A 19,099-nucleotide genomic window follows, 5' to 3' on the forward strand; every position below is an offset into this window, starting at 1 on the left:
CACCCCCGCCCATGCTCTCTCTCTCTCTTCCACTCACTCTCTCAAATAAATAAATTATTTTAAAAAATAAAATAAAGAAACAAAACCAAAAACACCTCTAGATGGGATACGTGGAATTTTAAAAGTGAGAAAAATCATCCTGTACCAAGTGTTACAGAAAATTAGGTTACAGTCTCCCAAGAAGGATGAAAAATAAGATAAAGGGTTGGGGGTTGTGAAAAATACTAGTAATTATAGCAGCTAACACCAAAAAAGGGCTTTCCATATGTTAAATCATTTAATCTCCACAACCCCACGAGAGACGTACCGTTCTCCATTTTACCAAGAAGTAAAGTTGAGAGCGATTTAAGAAACTTTCGTAAGTTCCACAACTTTTAAGTGGCAAAGCTGGGATCTGAATCCTGGTACCATGGCTCTTAACCCTATTTTGCCGCATATAGTAATATTATTACTAACAAAACAACCGGTTACTGTATATTGCAGACCCATGATTTAGGTACGTTCATTCACTCTTTGAATATCCACATCTCTATTTTACAAATGAGACAAAACAAAACAAAAACTAAGAGTCAGAGAAACGTTCCCAAGGTTGTAGAAGTTAACAAAGCGGCGAAGTCCGGATTCCAGCCCAGAAGGCTCAGCGTAGGCTCCTTTCATGGCACTCCACAACCCAGCCTGGACTGTGCTTTTACCCTCAACCGAGTCCAGCTCCATCACTCCGGGAGGGCCCCTGCACCACCTCGCTCCTCAGAGACGTTCCACCGCCCGCGAGCCTCAGCGCCCTCAGGGCCACCCCCGCCCGGCCGGGTCGGACTCTCACCAGGCGGGAGTCGGGGGACCCTCGCAATCTTGCTGGTGATCTCTGCCGTGAGCACAGCGAAGTCCTGCTCGTAGCCTTCGAAGTCGGATGACATGGCGGCTCGGGAAAGATCGGCCCGGGCCGGAGCCCAGGTCGTGGCAAGAGCCACGCGGGACCGACGAACACCGTGTAGGGACCCTGGGAGGGGGCCTCGAGAGCAGAGTGGAGAACCGGGGACAGCTCCCAGCCTGGCCGCTTCCTGGTTGTTCGTCGCAATCTCAGTCCTCCGAAAATTGGCCTGGATGCGTTTTTTATTGTCCGCTCGGCCTTCGAGATTTTAAAAAAATCTCGAAAGAAAAGCAGTTCTATTAGGGCCCCGAAAAGCTTCCTAAAACCTGCGGGTTCTCGGGGATCACTGAAAGCATTTTTTGCCACTCCACGTTCTGAAAAGCGGCTCCGGCTCCCCAAGCTATGGATCCCAGGAACTTGCTTCCCCGGGGAAGTCTGATGTGGCGAACCTCCCGGAAGTGGCTGTCGCAGAGACCGTGCCGCGGGCGGGAGCTGGAGAGCAGCGGCGAGAGAGCAGGCGGGGAGACAGACTGGTGGCGGCAGGTTCTGCACTCCACCTTCTTACAACCAGGATTTGCTTTCTGCTTGCGCTGGCCTGAGGTCCCATGACGGCGTTATCCGAAGAGGAAAAAACCTGTTCCGGGTGAGCCCAGGCCGCCCCGGAAATGCGATGGCTGTGGAGCGGGCACTAAGGACCGGACTGAGGTGGGAGCCAAGGCAAGGGATGTAACTATGATTTTGGCGGTCTTCGCCCCACCCGAATGAGCCCAGAATCTCCAGAATGTTGAAACCAACCACGCTTGCCGGGATGTTTCTCCTCTGAGTGAGGATTTCTAAGCGCTCTGCTCCATGACCCGGGCGGGAAACTGAGGCACGAGGCAGTAGCATCTGTTGCGTGAAAGTCCCTATTACCCTTTTATCTGGGATCGTCCCTTGACTCGCTGCAGTCCAGTGAGAAATCAGTCCTTCCACAGATCTTCCGACGCTCGGCGTCCTGCCTTCCCTGTCCCTCGCTCCGGAGGCATTTCCTCCTTTTTTCCCCCTCAAATATTTTCATTCGTGTTCATTCTCCCGTGTTCCTCGAGTCATGATTGCACACACACCTCTGTCTCCCGTCCCGTGCTTTCACTCCCTCGTCTCTTTACCTTTGGCCCAAATAGATCCTGCAGTTGGTGTTAGGGAGCAATCGCGGGCAAATGTCAGACCGAGTCGGGCTCTTACTTGACAAATCGCGATTCGGTAAAAGGCAGTTTGGAATTCCGTAAAAGGAGGTCGATGACTTGGTTTCTAGTCTAGGGTCAGCTCTTCGTTGTCAGCTTGGTGTAATCACCCTCTCCAAGCCAGTTTCTTTTCTATGAAGAAGGGAGCTGAATTCAGTCACCCCTAACGCCTGCTCCAGCTCTGAAAATCTTTGTCTCTCCAAACCGTTCACTAAAGGTTGGACAGTCCCAGCTCCCCGACAAGTTGAAAACAAAGGAATAAAAACAACTCTTTCAGAATCATGTATTCAGTTCATATGCCATTCAGACTTGAGCCCTATTTGGGATAAGATAAAAATAGTTCTCTTCAGCATCAGATAAGGCGCTCATCCCATAGGAGTGCACTCGTGAGATGCTTTTGTTTAGGTGGTTATTGGAGTTAAATGTATATAATAAAATTTTTTACTGAGCTTTCTCATTTTGTTTTCTTTAGATTGGGTTTCAAGCCAAGACACTGGATTCTCCCAGTTAAGATAAAGAGCTCTGAGTGTGTTACAGTGAAAATGGCATAATCTGCATTAACATCCCACAGCTTAAAGGCATGACAATTAAGGAACCCACATGGACTTGTGGCACATGGAAATGTGTGCACAGAAAAAGGAAATCTATAATTTTTTAAAAGTAGGAAGGCATTCTTCCTCACCAGAATGGGTACATTCTGCTCAGTTATCAAGTTTGAAAATCTCCAAGAATTAAAGAGACTGTGTCACTGGGGTCCCATTATAGCCCTTGGCGTTATAGCAATATGTTCTACGATGGCCATGATTGACTCTGTGTTGTGGTATTGGCCTTTACATACAACTGGAGGAAGCGTGAATTTCATCATGTTGATAAATTGGACTGTCATGATTCTTTATAATTACTTCAATGCCATGTTTATTGGTCCTGGCTTTGTTCCTTTGGGGTGGAAACCGGTAAGAAAAAGATCTCTTAAGATAAGAAACTCTAACAATAATCATATATTTAGTTTATGGCTTATCTGCTAACCAATAATATCAGACACAGCCTACTTTTTGCCTTAGTAGAGGCTAAGCATATTATTCTAATTATCATTTAGAGCTCAAAGAACTTATTTTTTTTTTAAGATTTTTTAAAATTTATTTGACAGGCAGAGATCACAAGTAGGCAGAGAGGCAGGCAGGGAGAGAGAGGAGGAAGCAGGCTCTCCACTGAGCAGAGAGCCCGATGCGGGGCTTGATCCCAGGACCCTGGGATCATGACCCGATCTGAAGGCAGAGGCTTTAACCCACTGAGCCACCCAGGTGCCCTCAAAGAATTTATTTTGTATCTGTTTGGAAAAACTCATCTAAATTAGTATTTCCCAAAAACTAAAAAAAAAAAAAATTTAGTATTTCCCAGAGAAATTTTATGGAATACTTGTCCTGCATTAAAAGAAAAAAGAAGAATGAAGGGGGCTGGGGAGACTACAGTCCTAAATTTAAGAAATACTGCATGTTATAGAGAGCAGTTTGGCTCTAGGATCTTTTGTCACATAATACATTAACAGCCCTCAGAACTGGAAAAAAAAACTTTAAAAATTGCTGGCTTAAATCATAAAGTTTTAAAGTCAATGTTAAAATCGTCACATTAGGAAGTACAGTACAAATCAATTTGTGGCTTTTAAAAAGTTGTGGGAAGTTTATGCTCATGAATTTCCATATTGCTTGCTGAGGGACACCATCTGATAGCTTGTTAGAAATGCAGAATCTTGGGCTCCACTCGAGACCTAGGAATCAGAATCAGCATTTAACAAAATCGCCAGATGATTCTTAAGTATGTTAATGTTGGAGAAACACTAATGTAGTATACTATTTAAAGTGGGTACAGAGACAACTTTGTATCCTGAAAAACCTTATAGTTGAGAGAAACCAAGGGACTTGTATAAGTAACTAAATTATAGGGAAGAATGGGATGAGTGCTGTTGAAGTTAGAAGGACCTGATCTTTTCCAGCTGGGGACCTGAGGGAGGAGTGGAAATTTCCACAGATGGGAAAGAAGACATTCCAGGTTGGTTGGTAGTGGAAGCATATAGTCAGAAATAACAGGTTATGTTGTGCCAATAAAGCGGAAACAAAGGCAGATTGTAGAAGGCCTTAAATGCGTGAGGAACTGTTAGGCCATAGGGAGGTAGTAGAGGTTTGTCAAGCCAAGCTCTGACCTAATCTGAGTTGCGTTATAGGAATATTATTCTGAAAATAGTTTGGATTAGAAAGAGATACAGTAAAGGAAAGTAGTTAGAAGTGACTAAAATGGTGCAAAAGAGATCTCAAAAGTATCAGCTCTGATGTTTGAATCCTCACTCCAAAGTTCCTGCCACACGGTCAGCTACCTTTTTTCTGAACTCCTCCCATTCTAGTAAGAGTTTGGGAAAGTAGAATCAGCTGCGATCAGTGGCGATGGGTTTGGGTGGAGCAGGGGAAGAGAAATTAAAAATGAGTTCTGGGTAATTGGAAGAGTGATGTGGCTGTTAACCAGAAACTCATTATTTAAAAATATTTCAGCTCAAATAAAAGGGCTGGAAATGCAAGTTAGGATTCTGTCCTTATCCCAACCCCTCATAGAAGAAAATCAAACCATACCAAAGCATTTATTCATAAGACTTGACATGTTATTACTTAGGATCAGATAACCGATGAATTTTTTTTATATTTTGCTACCAAGGAAAATTCTCAGGATAGCATGTACCTCCAGTATTGTAAAGTCTGCCAAGCATACAAGGCGCCACGGTCACATCACTGCAGAAAGTGTAACAGGTACTGTCTTTGCTCCTCATTGGGGACTGATCAGGTTGGTTACTGGTCTTACGTTTTTCTTTCTGCCACATCAGTCTCAGTTTTAGTCTCTATACGGTGGCTTCTTTGTAAAAACCATTGTGAAAACACTTGTGTCCATATCTCCATTTTATTAAGTTACCAATTTTGATAATAAACATTCCTCACTCCTTTTTGTTATAAGTGAAAAGATTTTTTTTATTTGCTTTTTGGAAAAATATACATTTAATTTTGCTTCTTGTCCTGCCAAGAGTAGAAAGTTATACCTTCAAGTTGTTTCCATAGATCAGGATTAATTGTGCTTGTCTGCTGTCATCTTGACTAGCTTTAGAATTGTTCTGAGTCTAAATTATAAGGGACACCTGCCCTTTCCATCATTTGGGTTCACTAACATTTACACGTTACGAAGATCTAATAAATGAATTCAGGTGTGCATTATCGCTAGCGTTCAATATAAAAAACTTAATGGGAAGAAAACTAAATCACTATAAGAATACGAAATAAACTAGAACTTTTTTAAATACACAGCTCTTACACTGATTAATAAGAAATTTGTGATGAGAATGTTGAGGTTTAGGAAAACCACTTGTGGCAAATGTAGTTTGGTATGAGGCCAGGAAATGTTCTTCTAGCAACAAGGAAAGGAAGCTCAGTAAGACTTTGCTTGTTATACCACATCTTTTTTTTTTTTTAACAGCTTTATTAAAATATAATTTAGACATCATACAATTCATTGATTTAAAGTATATAATATTAGAGTTTTGGGTATATTACATGATCTTTTTAAATTGTGGTAAAACTATAAAACATAAAACTGGCCATTTTAACCATTTTTAAATGTGCAAATCAGAGGCATTACATTCACAATGTTGTGCAACCATCACCATTAATTTCTAAACTTTTTAACACCCTACATAAACTGTTTTGTTTTTTTTTTAAAGATTTTATTTATTTATTTGAGAAAAAGAGAGAGGAGAAAGAGCACAAAGGGGTGAGAGGCAGAAGAAGAAGCAGAGACCGCTAAGCAGAGAGCCCAATGCAGGGCTTGATCCCAGCACTGTGGGATCCTGACCTGGGCGGAAGGCAGAAGCTTAACCGACTAAGCCACCCAGGCACCCTGATTTTTTTCTTTTTTTAAAATAGGCTCTGCACCCAGCACAGAACTGAACTCAGGGCTTGATCTCACAACTGTGAGATCAAGACCTGAGTCAAGATCAAGAGTCAGACACTCAACAAACTGAGCCACCCAGGCTTCCTCTACATAAACTGATTGACCACATTTTATATTCCATAGTTAGCTTCGTAGCTCAGAGAATCCACATCTAAAGGATGAGAACAGGAAGGAAGGAAGTTACAAGGTCTGCTGCGTCCCATCAACCCTGGCGGAGATTTAGAAGTGATTTTGTTGAATCTCTGTGGTACTCTTACCTCAATCACTGCCTTTCAGAGCTAGAGGAAGACCAGGAACCCAAGCTTATTTCTTTATAATGAACCTCTCTGTGGGCCTCCTGACTTCTTAAAACAAACTCACTTGTGGCAGACCTCGTTTCCTCAGAAGCTGTTACAAAGCCTGACTTCTCTTGTGCTGTTTAGAATTTAAAAGCAGTCACTGTTCAGAGTTGTTTAAAAACTCATAAAGACTTTGCTTTCTGTTCCATGGAGTATAATTCCTCTGTGAGTCATAGACTTGCTGGATTCCTGTTTCCTTGATCTTTTGAAGACCAAAGTTGTTTAAAGTAGACAGGATTTTTTGCCTCATGTTTTATGTAAATTTTTCTTGTTAGATGTGTGATGAAGATGGACCATCACTGTCCTTGGATCAACAATTGTTGTGGTTACCAAAACCATGCTTCGTTCACACTGTTTCTCCTTTTAGCACCACTGGGTTGTATTCATGCTGCCTTCATTTTTGTTATGACTATGTATACACAGCTTTATAATCGGGTAAGTGACAGTGTTTGTTATAAAATCATTTATGCCAAATTAAATGGTAGTTACAGTTATTTAAGAAGCCCCTTTTGGAATGATGATGTTCATGATTTAGGTTGGGAAACAGAACTTCGCTTTACATATATATGAATTTCTTTTAAGAAAAAAGCTATTAAAATTTAATTTTTTTCTTAAGATTTTTTTTTATTCATTTGAGAGAGAGAGCATGAGCAGGAGGGAGAGGGAGAAGCAGACTCCCTGCTGAGCAGGAAGCCTAACACAGGACTGGATCTCAGAACCCTGCAATCATGACCTGAACTGAAGGCAACCACTTAACTGACTAAGCCACCCAGGTGCCCTAACACTTAGTTTTTTAGACGAGGAAAAATTATTTTGTTTTGGAAACTTACCTTACTAGCTGTAGTTGAAGTTGATAATATTATTACTGTATGTATAATTTATTCGATTTCATACTTTGTAGCTGTGGTAAGAATAATGAGAAAAAAGGAACAAGAAGAAAAAGCCCTGGTATTTTCTATTTCCATCTAATTCATGTGGCAAGTTTCAGTTCTTCTGTTCATTTCTAATTCCAGTGCCATGGAAGGTAGCTCATGGAGCAGGCACATGTCCTAAAATATCCTCCAGAAGATTAGGTTGACTTATGGGCAAGTAGAAAACTTCAGGGGTCACAGATTCAATCCCTAAAGAAGGCTGGTGGGTAAATGCTAAAAGGACTGTAGCACCTGGAGAATGTAGGCCCTTCATAGGTGGGACAATCCATATCAACCTCAGCCAGTTTCTGATGTCTGGAGACCTAGTCCAGTAATACTAGATCTTCTAGTTTTTCAGGAAAAAATCAGAAAATCTGGACTTCAAAAAAGTTAAAGTTAAACCAGAAGTTTAACGTCTCCTGATTTGTAAATGTTAGCACCTGGGTGACTATTTGAAAACATTTTGCAGGCCAGGTGGTAAGCATCTACAGGGCATGTTTCGCTGCATTTTGCCAGTTTTTACACCTCTGATTGTGGCACATGAGGGAAGAAACAACTAAATTCTAGGCTGTCTTTTTTTTTTTTTTTTCCTGCGGAAGATTCCTGTAAATATTGAAAAGCAAGGAGAAGATGGGTGACACAATTATAACAGATTGATGACTAGCGCTGTTCTTGCATATTAATGTTAGTGGGTATACCTTACGCTTTCTGAGGAAATAATTAAAAACAAAAAAAAAAAGGTAACATTTGAAAATAACTAAGAATGATATTCTGCTTATCAGTATGAGTTCAAGCCCCAGTATCAATTAGAAACAAATTAGAAATTCATTTTCTTTTAGTCACAGCTTCAGGTTATCATTTGTTGATCTTTTTTTGATCAAGTTGTTTTAAGTGTTCCAGTACAGTCTGACCATTTATGACAACTGAACATTTCAAGTGTGTGTTGTTGTTTGTAGCTCTCCTTTGGGTGGAACACAGTCAAGATTGATATGAGTGCAGCCCGGAGAGATCCTCTTCCAATTATTCCATTTGGATTAGCAGCATTTGCGGCCACTTTGTTTGCCTTGGGATTAGCTTTAGGAACAACCATAGCTGTTGGGATGCTGTTTTTTATCCAGGTAAGTTTCTTGTTTATCTGTAGCTAAAAGTTGTCCACTTACTGGGGCTGCTTGTAATGAGAAAGAGCTAAAGACTACATTTAAGTGTGCAATATGAAATGGAAGTTACTGTTACCTGTTCCATCGAGGTAGCTAATCTCTGTACTAGCCAGATGATTTTGAAGTAACTACCAGAATTTCCAGGTAATTGAATTTTTAAAGTGTTATCTTAGAGTTATATATCACTTTATAGTTGAGAAAGCTTTTATCACATTATGGTCTCTCTTGATCTTCACATCAACCCCCAGAAAGAGTTGAAGAGGAATATTTTCCCCTGCCTTACAGATTAGTAATTGAATCACAGAAAGGTGAAGTGACTTAACTCAAGATAACCCACTTGTGTATTCAGTAAACATAATTATTAATGCTGTTTTATAATAGCATGTATTTAATCCTCATCGTCGTAATAAAGCCAATGTTTATTCAGCACTTAGTATGTGCAAGACACCGTTTTAGGGACATCGCATGTAGTAGTTCATTTAATTTCAGTAACAACCCTATGGTACGGTGCTATTTAATGGCTACTCTGGTGAATTACTGTGCTAATTTCGGAGGCTACAATAATGAAAATGAAAAAAGTCCTGCTCCTAGGGAAGTCACAATTAGTAGTAAACAGTTAACTAATACTGGCTCATGTGTGTATCATAGATTTATGTACAAAGTGCTGTGAGAGCACAGGGGAGGAGGATGTGGCCCATGACAAAACAGTTATGAACCATTCCATTCACTTAGTTAGCTTATTCAGTAGTCAAAGGTGCGCTGTGGGCCAGGTTCTGTTGTGCTCAGGTATAGGAATATGATGAGGACTTCTTGCCCATGTGTGTCTTTACTCTGCCACACTGTTTCTATGGACACAGCTGGACTAAAAGGAAGCGCAGACCTCTCATAGAATCAGAAATGCTAGCCTGAGGGCTCTGGTGCATCACCCACCCCTTTCAAACTCGTAGTTTTGAAATGTCTTGGTTTTGGTTATACTTTGTTTTCTATTAGCCTGGGGTCAAATTCTTTGAAAAAATTCCCCCAGTGCCTCTAATTAAGAATCATATTAGAAATAGACTAAAACCCTGTGGTGTAAAAGCCCAGATAAGTGGAATTAGTCATAGCTAGGAAAATTGATTAATAGAATCAAGACTGAATATATTTGGTTTTTAAAGCAAGCAGAATATCTAGGTTGACTGAGTCACTTCCTTGTAGTAAATAAATTAATCATAAACTTAAGGTTAATTAAAGATAGTGATAAGCGATTTTAGTAGCAAAATGCACAAATACTGATTAAGTGGATTATATCAATGTTTTATTAATAGTGTGGAAGCCTTGTTCAGAAGGTAGTACTTAAAACCTGAAGCTTTATTAAAATAGTAGATTTAGATTTTATTATGGATGATGACCATAATCATTTTGTGGAGAGGCTTTATAGCTCAGTGCTTAAGAGCAAGGACTTTAGAGTCAGATAGACCACACCCTGAGTGTGTCACTTAACCTCTGTTACCCTGATCTCTTCATCAGTGGAATGCATCAATAAAAATTACCTCATAGGGTTACTACAAAGATGATAATCTTAAATGAACTGAAGTTTCATCATAATATTTTACTGTGTATCATTTAATTTTCAGATGAAAATAATTCTCAGAAACAAAACTTCTATTGAATCATGGATTGAAGAAAAGGTAAATTTTAATAATTGTTTCCTCAATCTCAATAAAGATTAGTTCAGAAAAAATAAAAAAAAAAATAAAGATTAGTTCATAGGCCAGATTAACTAATAAATGCCTGGAAGTGAAAACTTCACTATCAGATGACTTTCTTTGGTCATTTGCATGCTACATAAAAGATAAATATAGGAAAGAAACATTTTGATTCATTCTTGGTTTAATATAACTCCCACAGAAAAACGCTTCTTATTCACCCTGAGTTGCTGAAGAAGCCCAAGCCATCCATTAAACCATTTGGCCATTCTTCCTCAGATTAGGGGTTAAGGCAGACCATTTGGAAAGGAACATCTCTCCTACCAAGATGCCATCAAGTTTTTTTCAGTGCTTTAGGACTAACAAACCTTCATAAGCCATAGGGCTTAGAGCATAGCTTGTTAGAGACCTCCAACCCTTAATATATATACTTCAATACATATACTTCAATATATGTACACATATATTGTACAATACAATATATATACTTCAATACTTCATCCTGTCTGTTGCGATTCTGTTGTAAAGTCAATCTGACCACTGTTGCGATTCTGTTGTAAAGTCAATCTGACCACTCTGCTCCTGCTTACAGCTTCTCAGAGCCTCACCATCAACTGTAGCAGGGACTATAAACCCACATGCCTGTGGCGGCCAGGCGGGTCACTTTGATGACAGGAGCCAGCCTGTGTACTAGAGCTGCCTAACAGATGAAGCTGATTGTTACCATGGTGGGGGTGGTACTCACTCAGTATTCTGAAATCATCTAATTGTTTTTCTAGAAGAGTAAGAGATCTGGATTTCTGTGACATCTCTTTGTTTTTAGATATTAGGAAGCAATTCACATTAAAAACAAAAAACCTTGTGGGCCAAATAAAACATACCAATAGGACATACTTAGCCCCCTGCCAGCCAGTCTATAGCTTGAAGTTATAGGACTAGTTTCTTAAACTTTTTGGTTTCAGGACCCTTTTACATTCTCAAAATTGTTAAGGACACGAAAGAGCTTTCTTTCTTTTTCTTTTTTCTTTTTTTTTTTTTTTTTAACTAAAGAGCTTTCTTAATGTGTGTAGTAGTTATCAATGATTGTCATATTTCCTGAGAAAAGTTTTGAAGATTTATAATTTCATTTAAAAATAATAAACCCATTATATGTTAATAAAAATAGCATATTTTAAAAAAATTATATTTTCAAAGTAAAAAAATAGAAGAGTGGCATTGTTTTATATTTTTACAAATCTCTTTAATATCTGACTTAACAGAAGACAGTTGGATTCTCACATCTCCTGCATTCACTCTGTTGCGATATGTTGCTTTGATTGAAGTATATGAAGAAAATCCAGCCTCACACAGATAAGTAGGTAGAAAAGAAGAGAGTATTTTAATAGGCTTTTTAGTTAACAGTGGATATTCTTTGATACTACATGAAAACTTCACAGGTGATAGCCTTCACAGGATCATACTTCACAGGTGATAGCCTTGAAAGATTAGTTGTATGTGAGATGTAAAGCTCTATCAGGAAACGTTTTGTACTCTTGTACATTTCATTCCATCAGTACATCTTGCTCTTTGAATGGACCTTTTACCCATACATGATTTTATAACATCAGGTATTGGTCATTTGGAAAATACAGTTTTATAGAGTAATGCACATTTTCCAAATGCTGACACATTGATTCATATCACTACCAATTTTGTGGGGGGAAGGGCCTTTATTTTGGAAAGCAATCAGGCTCATCACGGTGGATACAAATTTTCCAAAATTCTAATTTTCACTTGAAAGCCTTAATTTTTTCACTGACAATAAATACTCAGTTGTTTACATTGAAGTAACAGCTTGACTTTGTTCATTTTTGAGAAAATTTCTGCCAAATATTGAAGTTTCAGTAACCTTAGTTTGTTTCATTACTCATTCTTTCAAGTAAAATTGCATTAAATGAAAAAAGTTGGCTGTACAGCTTTTATTAGTTCACAACGCAAACAGATGTTTTCCTTGAGATAAGCGCTTTGGTGTGCTTTATGTGTACTCCCCATCTTGTCACACAGAATATTGAGAGGTCATCTACTTGAGAGTTGAGATTTAATTTTTTATTGCATCATCAAAAACATTCTTATGTAAAAAACTTTTGTTTGATTTTTTTTTAATTATGAGTATGTAATGGTGAAGAATATAATCTCTATTTACACAGTTTGGTGCCACTGTCATGATTCCTGCTAAAGGTACTAGCAATTTTACCCAGTACTGCAAATATCAACACAATGAAAAAGACAAATAACATGTTAGTATTAAGATGAAAGTTGTTCGACTTTGTTGAACCATAAGAAAAGATCTTGGGGACTGGAAGAGGTATGCAAGGCATGCTTTGAGAACCACTGATATACAGGTTTAAGTCCAAGCTCCTTAGCTTATGCATAATCAAACCTTTCCTGTCTTCCCCTTGTCTATTTCTTCTGCATTTTCTACCTCTTCCCACACCGTCTCACTCTTGATACCAACTAAAATCAAAAACTCCCAAATTTATACATCATATGCTTCTGTATCTTTTCACATGTCATTCGCTCTACCCAGAACACTCTTCCTCCTTTTTGCTGATTTCTTCTGCCTCAAGACCTAGTTTAGGTGTCATTTCTTCCAAAGAACCTTCCTTGACTCTCCCTAGATTAGCTAAATGGGATTTTTTTTTTTTTTTTGCCTTTCCCATAGCACCTCTGTTGCCTCTTTCTTACTTTCTCTCTCTCTCTCTCTCTTTCTCTCTCTCTATTTATTTATTTGTTTGTTTGTTTGTTTGTTTATTTATTTATTTTTGAGAGAAAGGGAGAGAGCATGAGCCGGGAGAAGGACAGAGAGGGAGAGAGAGAATCTTAAGCAGGCTCCACACTCAGTGCAGAACTTGATGTGGGACTCAATCTTAGGACCCTGAGATCATGACCTAAGCTAAAATCAAGAGCCGGATGCTTAACCGACTGAGCCAACAGGGACCACACCTCTGTTACCTTTTAACACAGTATTGATAGAATACCCCACTTCACTGAGTGCTTCTCTTAGGCAGAGACCAGGCCTCAGTCTTTTTGTAAGCTACTCTCATCCTTACCACTATTTCTTTGTTAATGGCTTAAATCTCTGTTCTTTGAGACTCTTAACCATTTTAAAGATTCTGAGACTTTTGTTTTTAGAAAGGAAAAATAAATTATCCTTTACTGTTTGTGTGGGAATTTGCAGTTTAGTAGATTCATACATATATATAGCTTGACAGTTACTTTAATTGAATTAACATCAATATTATTTTCCAAGCAATACCAAGAAGCCTTTCCCTAAAATATTGTCCCCGATAATAAAGTATTTCAAGGTGTCATTTCTAGTTAATGTAATATATCATCATTAGATTAATAATTTTTTTCTGATGACCAAGGCTCTTCATAAAGTACCGTGCTAAATCTAGAAGTTATTTTAAAACTGGCACTCTGTTGCTGACTAAAAAATACAAATAAATGATTAACTTTATAGAAAATTTATTGAAATTTATCAGGCACTAAAATTGATACAAATTTAAAAAAACAAAAAAATTGATACAAATTTCAGCTGGGTTTGTACACTTATTGTAAGAATAAATTATGCATCTTTATACCACTAGATGTCAGTGGAACTTAAGAAATTCTAAGTCAGTTTATCTCCTTAAGTTCAAGTTAACAATTTAAGTGCCTAGAATATAATTTATACAACCTGAATATTTATGTATATGCATAAAGTACACCTATAAATGCATATATACATAAGTATATATATATACATGTATAATGGTATAAAAAACTGAAAGAGGATCTATACATTTCTGCTAGTTTTTTGAAAAAATAATTTTCATAAAATGATGACTCCCCTGGAACCCGTTTTTCTGGCTGTTTCACAGGTGTTGTTGCTACCCACGATACAGCTGTCGCATTCTGGAGCACCCCTGAAACAGTTCCTTTCATCCTGAATAAACTCTTGCTTTCTCTTAAATCTTTTTATCACCATCCCTTCCTTACACCTGTATTCTTTTGTTTTGCTGAGCAAAGAGCATTAAGGATATGTTATATGTGGAAAAAAGCTAATAACTCGTTTATTTATTTAGATTTTATTTATTTGAAAGAGAAAGAGCATGAGCAGGGAGAGGGGCAGTGGAAGGAGAAGCAGACTCCTGGCTGAGCAGGAAGCCTGACATCGTGCTTCCATCCCAGGATCCTGAGACCATGACCTGAGCCCCAAAAGCAGACGCTTAACCAACTAAGCCACCCAGGCACCCCTCTATTAACTCTTTTAATAAGGATTTTTGAATGTGTGTTCCTGAATAAGCCCAGTCAGACATTTCCTGAATGATCTCTTATGAGGTCGGTGTTATATAGCAAGTTCCTCTTATATTATGATAAGTTTGTCTGTCTCTTCTATGTAACATGACAACAGGGAGGAAGCATTTTTAGGAGTGATACAAATTTGAGGAATAAATGTATGTTACTGTCAATACTATCAATAGGACAGTATTTAGAGCCATTGGAGGCAGAGGCATCTGCTATCTTACTTCTTTGTTACCCACAGGCTAAAGATCGAATTCAGTATTACCAACTGGATGAAGTCTTTGTTTTTCCCTATGATATGGGAAGTCGGTGGAAGAACTTTAAGCAGGTATTCACATGGTCAGGGGTCCCGGAGGGAAATGGACTAGCGTGGCCAGTGAGAGAAGACTGTCACCCGTACAGCTTAACAGTAAGTATTTCTGCGCAAATAGGCTTTCCTTTCTATCTAGCCCTTGTCTCCTTAAGTGCCCCTTAACTCAGATGACATTTTATAGTAAGATAAGTCATACGGTTTTTTTCAGTTTGGCAAAAATAAATCTAAGTTAAAAATCCCAAGGCACTCCTTCTGTCCTCTCTCTCTTTTAATTTAAATCTCTCTTTAATCCTCCATACATGGGACATAAAGTCCTGATCCCTTCACTTAGTTACAAAATCCAGCCTAAAACTGCCTCCAACTACTTCCTAGTGGAAATCACCCTTTCCAACCGGCCTGGTTTCCTCAGTGAACTCCTTGTGTGTTCCTGCCACCTAACTCTGTCCATGCTGTTTTTTTCTCTCTTCTGTATCAGAAATTACCAAGGCCAGTTCCAGTTCCACCTCGTCTTGATTTGGCACTTAACTGTATGCAACTCTGTGGTGCCCATGAGGTTTCACTTTTATTTAATTCTTTTATCTTATACCTTTAACAAGATTCTAATACAGAGACCATGAGTTATCTTGATTTCCCTTACTATATCTAATATAGTACCATTTAATAAATTGTTCCTGAATTAGTGAGGAAAAGTATATCATAATGATGACTTTCATTGGAGACTTGCGGATGAATTTTGCAGTCTCTCTACCTTGTCTCTGAAGAATCCGCGAATCTCTGTCATCATCACTTTCAGGACTAGCCTAGAAGCCCCATGAGGGCAGTGAGTACATCTCCCTGATCCCTGGGCCATAGCGAATGCTCAGTGAGTATACACAGATGAAGACAGAGACTATGGAGAAGAAAGCCTCATGTCAGCTCCTGCTCTCAGTCAGAGAGCCCACTTTCCACTTTTCTAAACAAAACAAAACAAAAACATGGGGCCTTTGAATTGTCAGCACTGTGAAATGCTGGAAAATTGGGAGTTTGTCGTGTCCCTCTGGGATAATAGATGGCGAAAGGCTGTTTTCAACACTGAGATAACATTTGTTCTTTTTATATCTCCAAACAGATTGAACAGTTGAAACAAAAAGCAGATAAAAGAATCAGAAGTGTAAGTAAAAATTTTGCAATGATACTAGTTTCTTTTTTCTTTTGTCAGGCTCTAGCCTTCTGTATAGTTTTCAAAATTGCCTCTGAATAGAGGCTAACTGTTGGCTTTTATGAAATAATGCTTCTTACTACAACTGTTGAAATTTGATACACTTCACTTTTGTTTTCTTTTAAGTAGTTTGGAGGCTTGGAGGGAATGTAGTCAATTTATATTGCCAACAGAAATCCTCATTATAGCTCTTTAGTATGAAACCCATCCTTACACTTCTGCTGTACAATTTGATGACCACTAGCCACATGTGGCTATTTAAATTTAAAGTAACTAAAATTAAATAAAATAAAAAATTGAGCTCCTTGGTTGTACTGGCCACATTAGAAGTGCTTAGTACCTGTGTGTATCTAGGGCCTACCCATTGGTTACCACAAATATAAAACATTTCCGTCACTGCAGAAAGTTCTACTGGACAGCACTGCTCTAGAATTTAATTCGTAGCTATGTGCTTGAAATGCAGGCTAAGAAAAGCCTAGAGAACTAGAAATGTCAGTTGCCTCTTATAAAGGATCTGGGAGGGAAAGACTTGTCACCTGATAACTTTGGGTCTGCCTTTAACAATTTAAATTCAAATTTACAGAAATTCAGAGGTAAACATTAAATTGTTTTTCTGGTTACTGATGCCAGGTACGGTATAAAGTAATAGAAGATTACAGTGGTGCCTGCTGTCCTTTGAATAAAGGAATCAAAACCTTCTTCACGAGCCCCTGCACTGAAGAGCCTCGAATAAGGCTACAGAAAGGGGAATTCATTTTAGCCACAAGAGGGTTACGGTGAGTGATAGAAAGTACTGAATTTCTTCTTTAAATTAGCATCTAGCCTAAAAAAAATAATTTTAATCTTTTAAATATTTCAGATACTGGTTGTATGGAGATAAAATTCTTGATGATGCCTCTGTAGAAGGTATGGAAATGGGAGGAAATGTTTAATAGACCGGCTGCTAGTAATAATTCCAAATTGTGTGGGAACAAATGTTACAATCAGCGTCATGTGCATTAGGACATATAATAGTAAGACACACCATCAAGCAACAGAAAAAGGTTCTTAGATTATTTCTCCATAGCACTTCTATTTATCAGGTCTTTTTAGTGGCAGCTAATATCGGAGGTCGTCATGATCTGTGTGACAGGCACTTGTAGAAGTGCTTCACTTGTGGTGAAGCCCCCACAGCCCTCATTTACACTTCATTGATGAGGAAACCAAAATGCAGAGACTGAGCACCTTGCCCAAGGCTGCACTAAAAACAGGTAGAGCCAGGTGTCCAGCCCAAGCAGTCCGGCTTTAGAGCCTATACACCAGACCCCTTTGCCCTAAACTCTCTCTGTGAATGCATATTCCTATGATTTTATTACAGAAACTAACAGTTTGAAATTTTCTGTGTCTTTAATTTTTTTTTTTTTTTAAGTTTTAGAACTATTCTTTGTAAAGTAAAGATTAATTCTGGATGCCTTTAGATTCACCCCATATGACTACTTAGGCAACCTTGACACAGAAATTTACATGTTAGGAAGAAACCTAAGAAGGAAATTCACAGAAGCTCCAGGGAGGTGGTTCCCTGGAACAGGTGAATTATGAGAGTGCCCAGAACACCACGATCACACGTATGTAAGTGAACACCCATATCGAGGAATCCTGCCCATGTCCCCCGCCACCCCCACCACCATGCTCCACTTAGGGCTTGTCCTGAACCACATTAGCACCTTTCCCAGCTAATAGCATTTGGGAAATACTGGTTTTCTGACTTGACAGACAGCTTTTAAACATATACATATTTTTTTTTCTCAAATTATGCTTATAAAAGATGGTACAGGAGGAAAAAAGTAAAGCAGAACTAAAAACTTACTGATTTAAAGTAAAGGGACTTATTTGGCTCAGCAATATCACTAAATCTATTCACATCAATTTCATTTTCTCCATCAGGTGTTTCACGAATCAGAGGCTGGTTCCCTAGAAACTGTGTGGAGAAATGTTCCCGTGATGCTGAAACAGATCAAGCCCCAGAGGGCGAGAAGAAAAATAGATAGCCACTGCTGAAGTAAAATTACTCTTTAAGTCCTCTCCATTACTTGAAAATTGTACATATTACTAAAGAATTATGCAATGAGCCTACTCTGGTTAAGGTGTTCTTTTCCTCAAAGGTGCCCTAGTGCCATAATCTAAATATTTTTATTACCATTTTGAAATGGTGAAGCCATTCTGCATATGCCTTTGAATTCCTGCCCCTCTGTCACTTCTTCCTCTCCATAAAAGGAAAAACACTTCACCCAAGTAAGTCAATTGCATTTTCTCTAGGATTTTTTTTATGCACTGCACACTATGGACCTCACCTGCAGATCTAGTTCCCCCTTTGCCAGGAGCATCTGCATGTGATGCTTTTATTCTGTTTCCCCCTCAGTGATTTCTTATGTAATATTCTAGATACTGTAGAAAACATACGTCAGATTCAATATAAGCTTAAATTTTATTACCTGTCTTTTAATAATGCAGATTTTGTCAAATCAAATAAAGATCAATGGCTGTTCTGTATAAATCTAATTTTTTACTAGCCTCTTTCTTTTGGCTGACTAAAAAGCTTTGTCATAGTGCTTTGTGGAAAAACTCCTCTACTACCTTGTGAGAAATTGGCATCTTTAATCCTGAGTCTTAAGATATTCGGTAAATGAACTAGTGGTATGAGATCACAGTATTCTGGGAAACTTTCAACCTGGTGAGCTCCAACTGCTACAACTATACACTTGAGTCTCTCAAATCTTGAAGTTTATGCAGATGGTAGGATCTAAGCTGATGGATTGGATGCTTAATGTTGGGCTTGTCTAGGCACAAGTAGAATTACAGAAGGCATCTGCTCCCATTCTAATTCTTTCCAAGGCAGGGAACTTGAGCTTTGGGGGCCACAACAGTTAACATGAGGGGAAGGACACTTGGAGACTCAGCAAGGAATGAAACATGACTCTGTCCCGTTCTAGTGATAGGTGAAGGGTGGACAGACAAGCAAAATACACATTGTAGAGAGAGCAGGTAAGAAGGTCTGGTGGACGTGACCTTTGACAGTTGAAGGGACAAGTTGTCTCTGAGAGTAGCCAGCTGTGTCTTAGACAG

General features: G+C 38.8%; 2 protein-coding genes across 12 annotated transcripts in view; one reads left to right on the top strand and one right to left on the bottom strand.

Moving 5' to 3' along the window:
* Positions 1 to 1,092, bottom strand: part of VTI1A (vesicle transport through interaction with t-SNAREs 1A) — a 342,439-nt gene extending 341,347 nt beyond the window's left edge. For 3 of the 9 annotated variants that reach the window (XM_032880073.1, XM_032880019.1, XM_032880010.1), the window contains exon 1: positions 821 to 1,090. In XM_032880073.1, the coding sequence (XP_032735964.1) occupies positions 821 to 914 (94 nt within the window). In that variant the 5' untranslated portion in view covers positions 915 to 1,090. Of the gene's footprint in view, positions 1 to 820 lie in introns of all 9 variants that reach the window. The other 6 variants (XM_032880064.1, XM_032880057.1, XM_032880046.1 and 3 more) reach the window with 3 other exon arrangements.
* A 240-nt stretch (positions 1,093 to 1,332) lies between these two features.
* Positions 1,333 to 18,535, top strand: ZDHHC6 (zinc finger DHHC-type palmitoyltransferase 6). Of its 3 annotated transcripts, none has more exons than XM_032879979.1 (11): positions 1,333 to 1,573; positions 2,561 to 3,041; positions 4,789 to 4,880; positions 6,683 to 6,842; positions 8,275 to 8,436; positions 10,089 to 10,142; positions 14,728 to 14,895; positions 15,908 to 15,949; positions 16,628 to 16,773; positions 16,857 to 16,903; positions 17,921 to 18,535. In XM_032879979.1, the coding sequence occupies exons 2-11, from the start codon at positions 2,775 to 2,777 to the stop codon at positions 18,022 to 18,024; spliced, it is 1,242 nt and encodes a 413-aa protein (XP_032735870.1). In that variant the 5' UTR covers positions 1,333 to 1,573; positions 2,561 to 2,774; the 3' UTR covers positions 18,025 to 18,535. The 3 variants fall into 3 exon arrangements, with proteins under 3 accessions (XP_032735870.1, XP_032735879.1, XP_032735890.1); XM_032879988.1 differs by having other exon boundaries at positions 1,333 to 1,511; XM_032879999.1 differs by lacking the exon at positions 1,333 to 1,573 and having other exon boundaries at positions 2,995 to 3,041; positions 6,775 to 6,842.
* The last annotated feature ends 564 nt before the right edge of the window (positions 18,536 to 19,099 follow it).

This window comes from Lontra canadensis, unplaced genomic scaffold, assembly GCF_010015895.1.
Source record: "Lontra canadensis isolate GAN:19392208 unplaced genomic scaffold, GSC_riverotter_1.0 scaffold3, whole genome shotgun sequence".
Lineage (NCBI taxonomy): Eukaryota > Metazoa > Chordata > Mammalia > Carnivora > Mustelidae > Lontra > Lontra canadensis.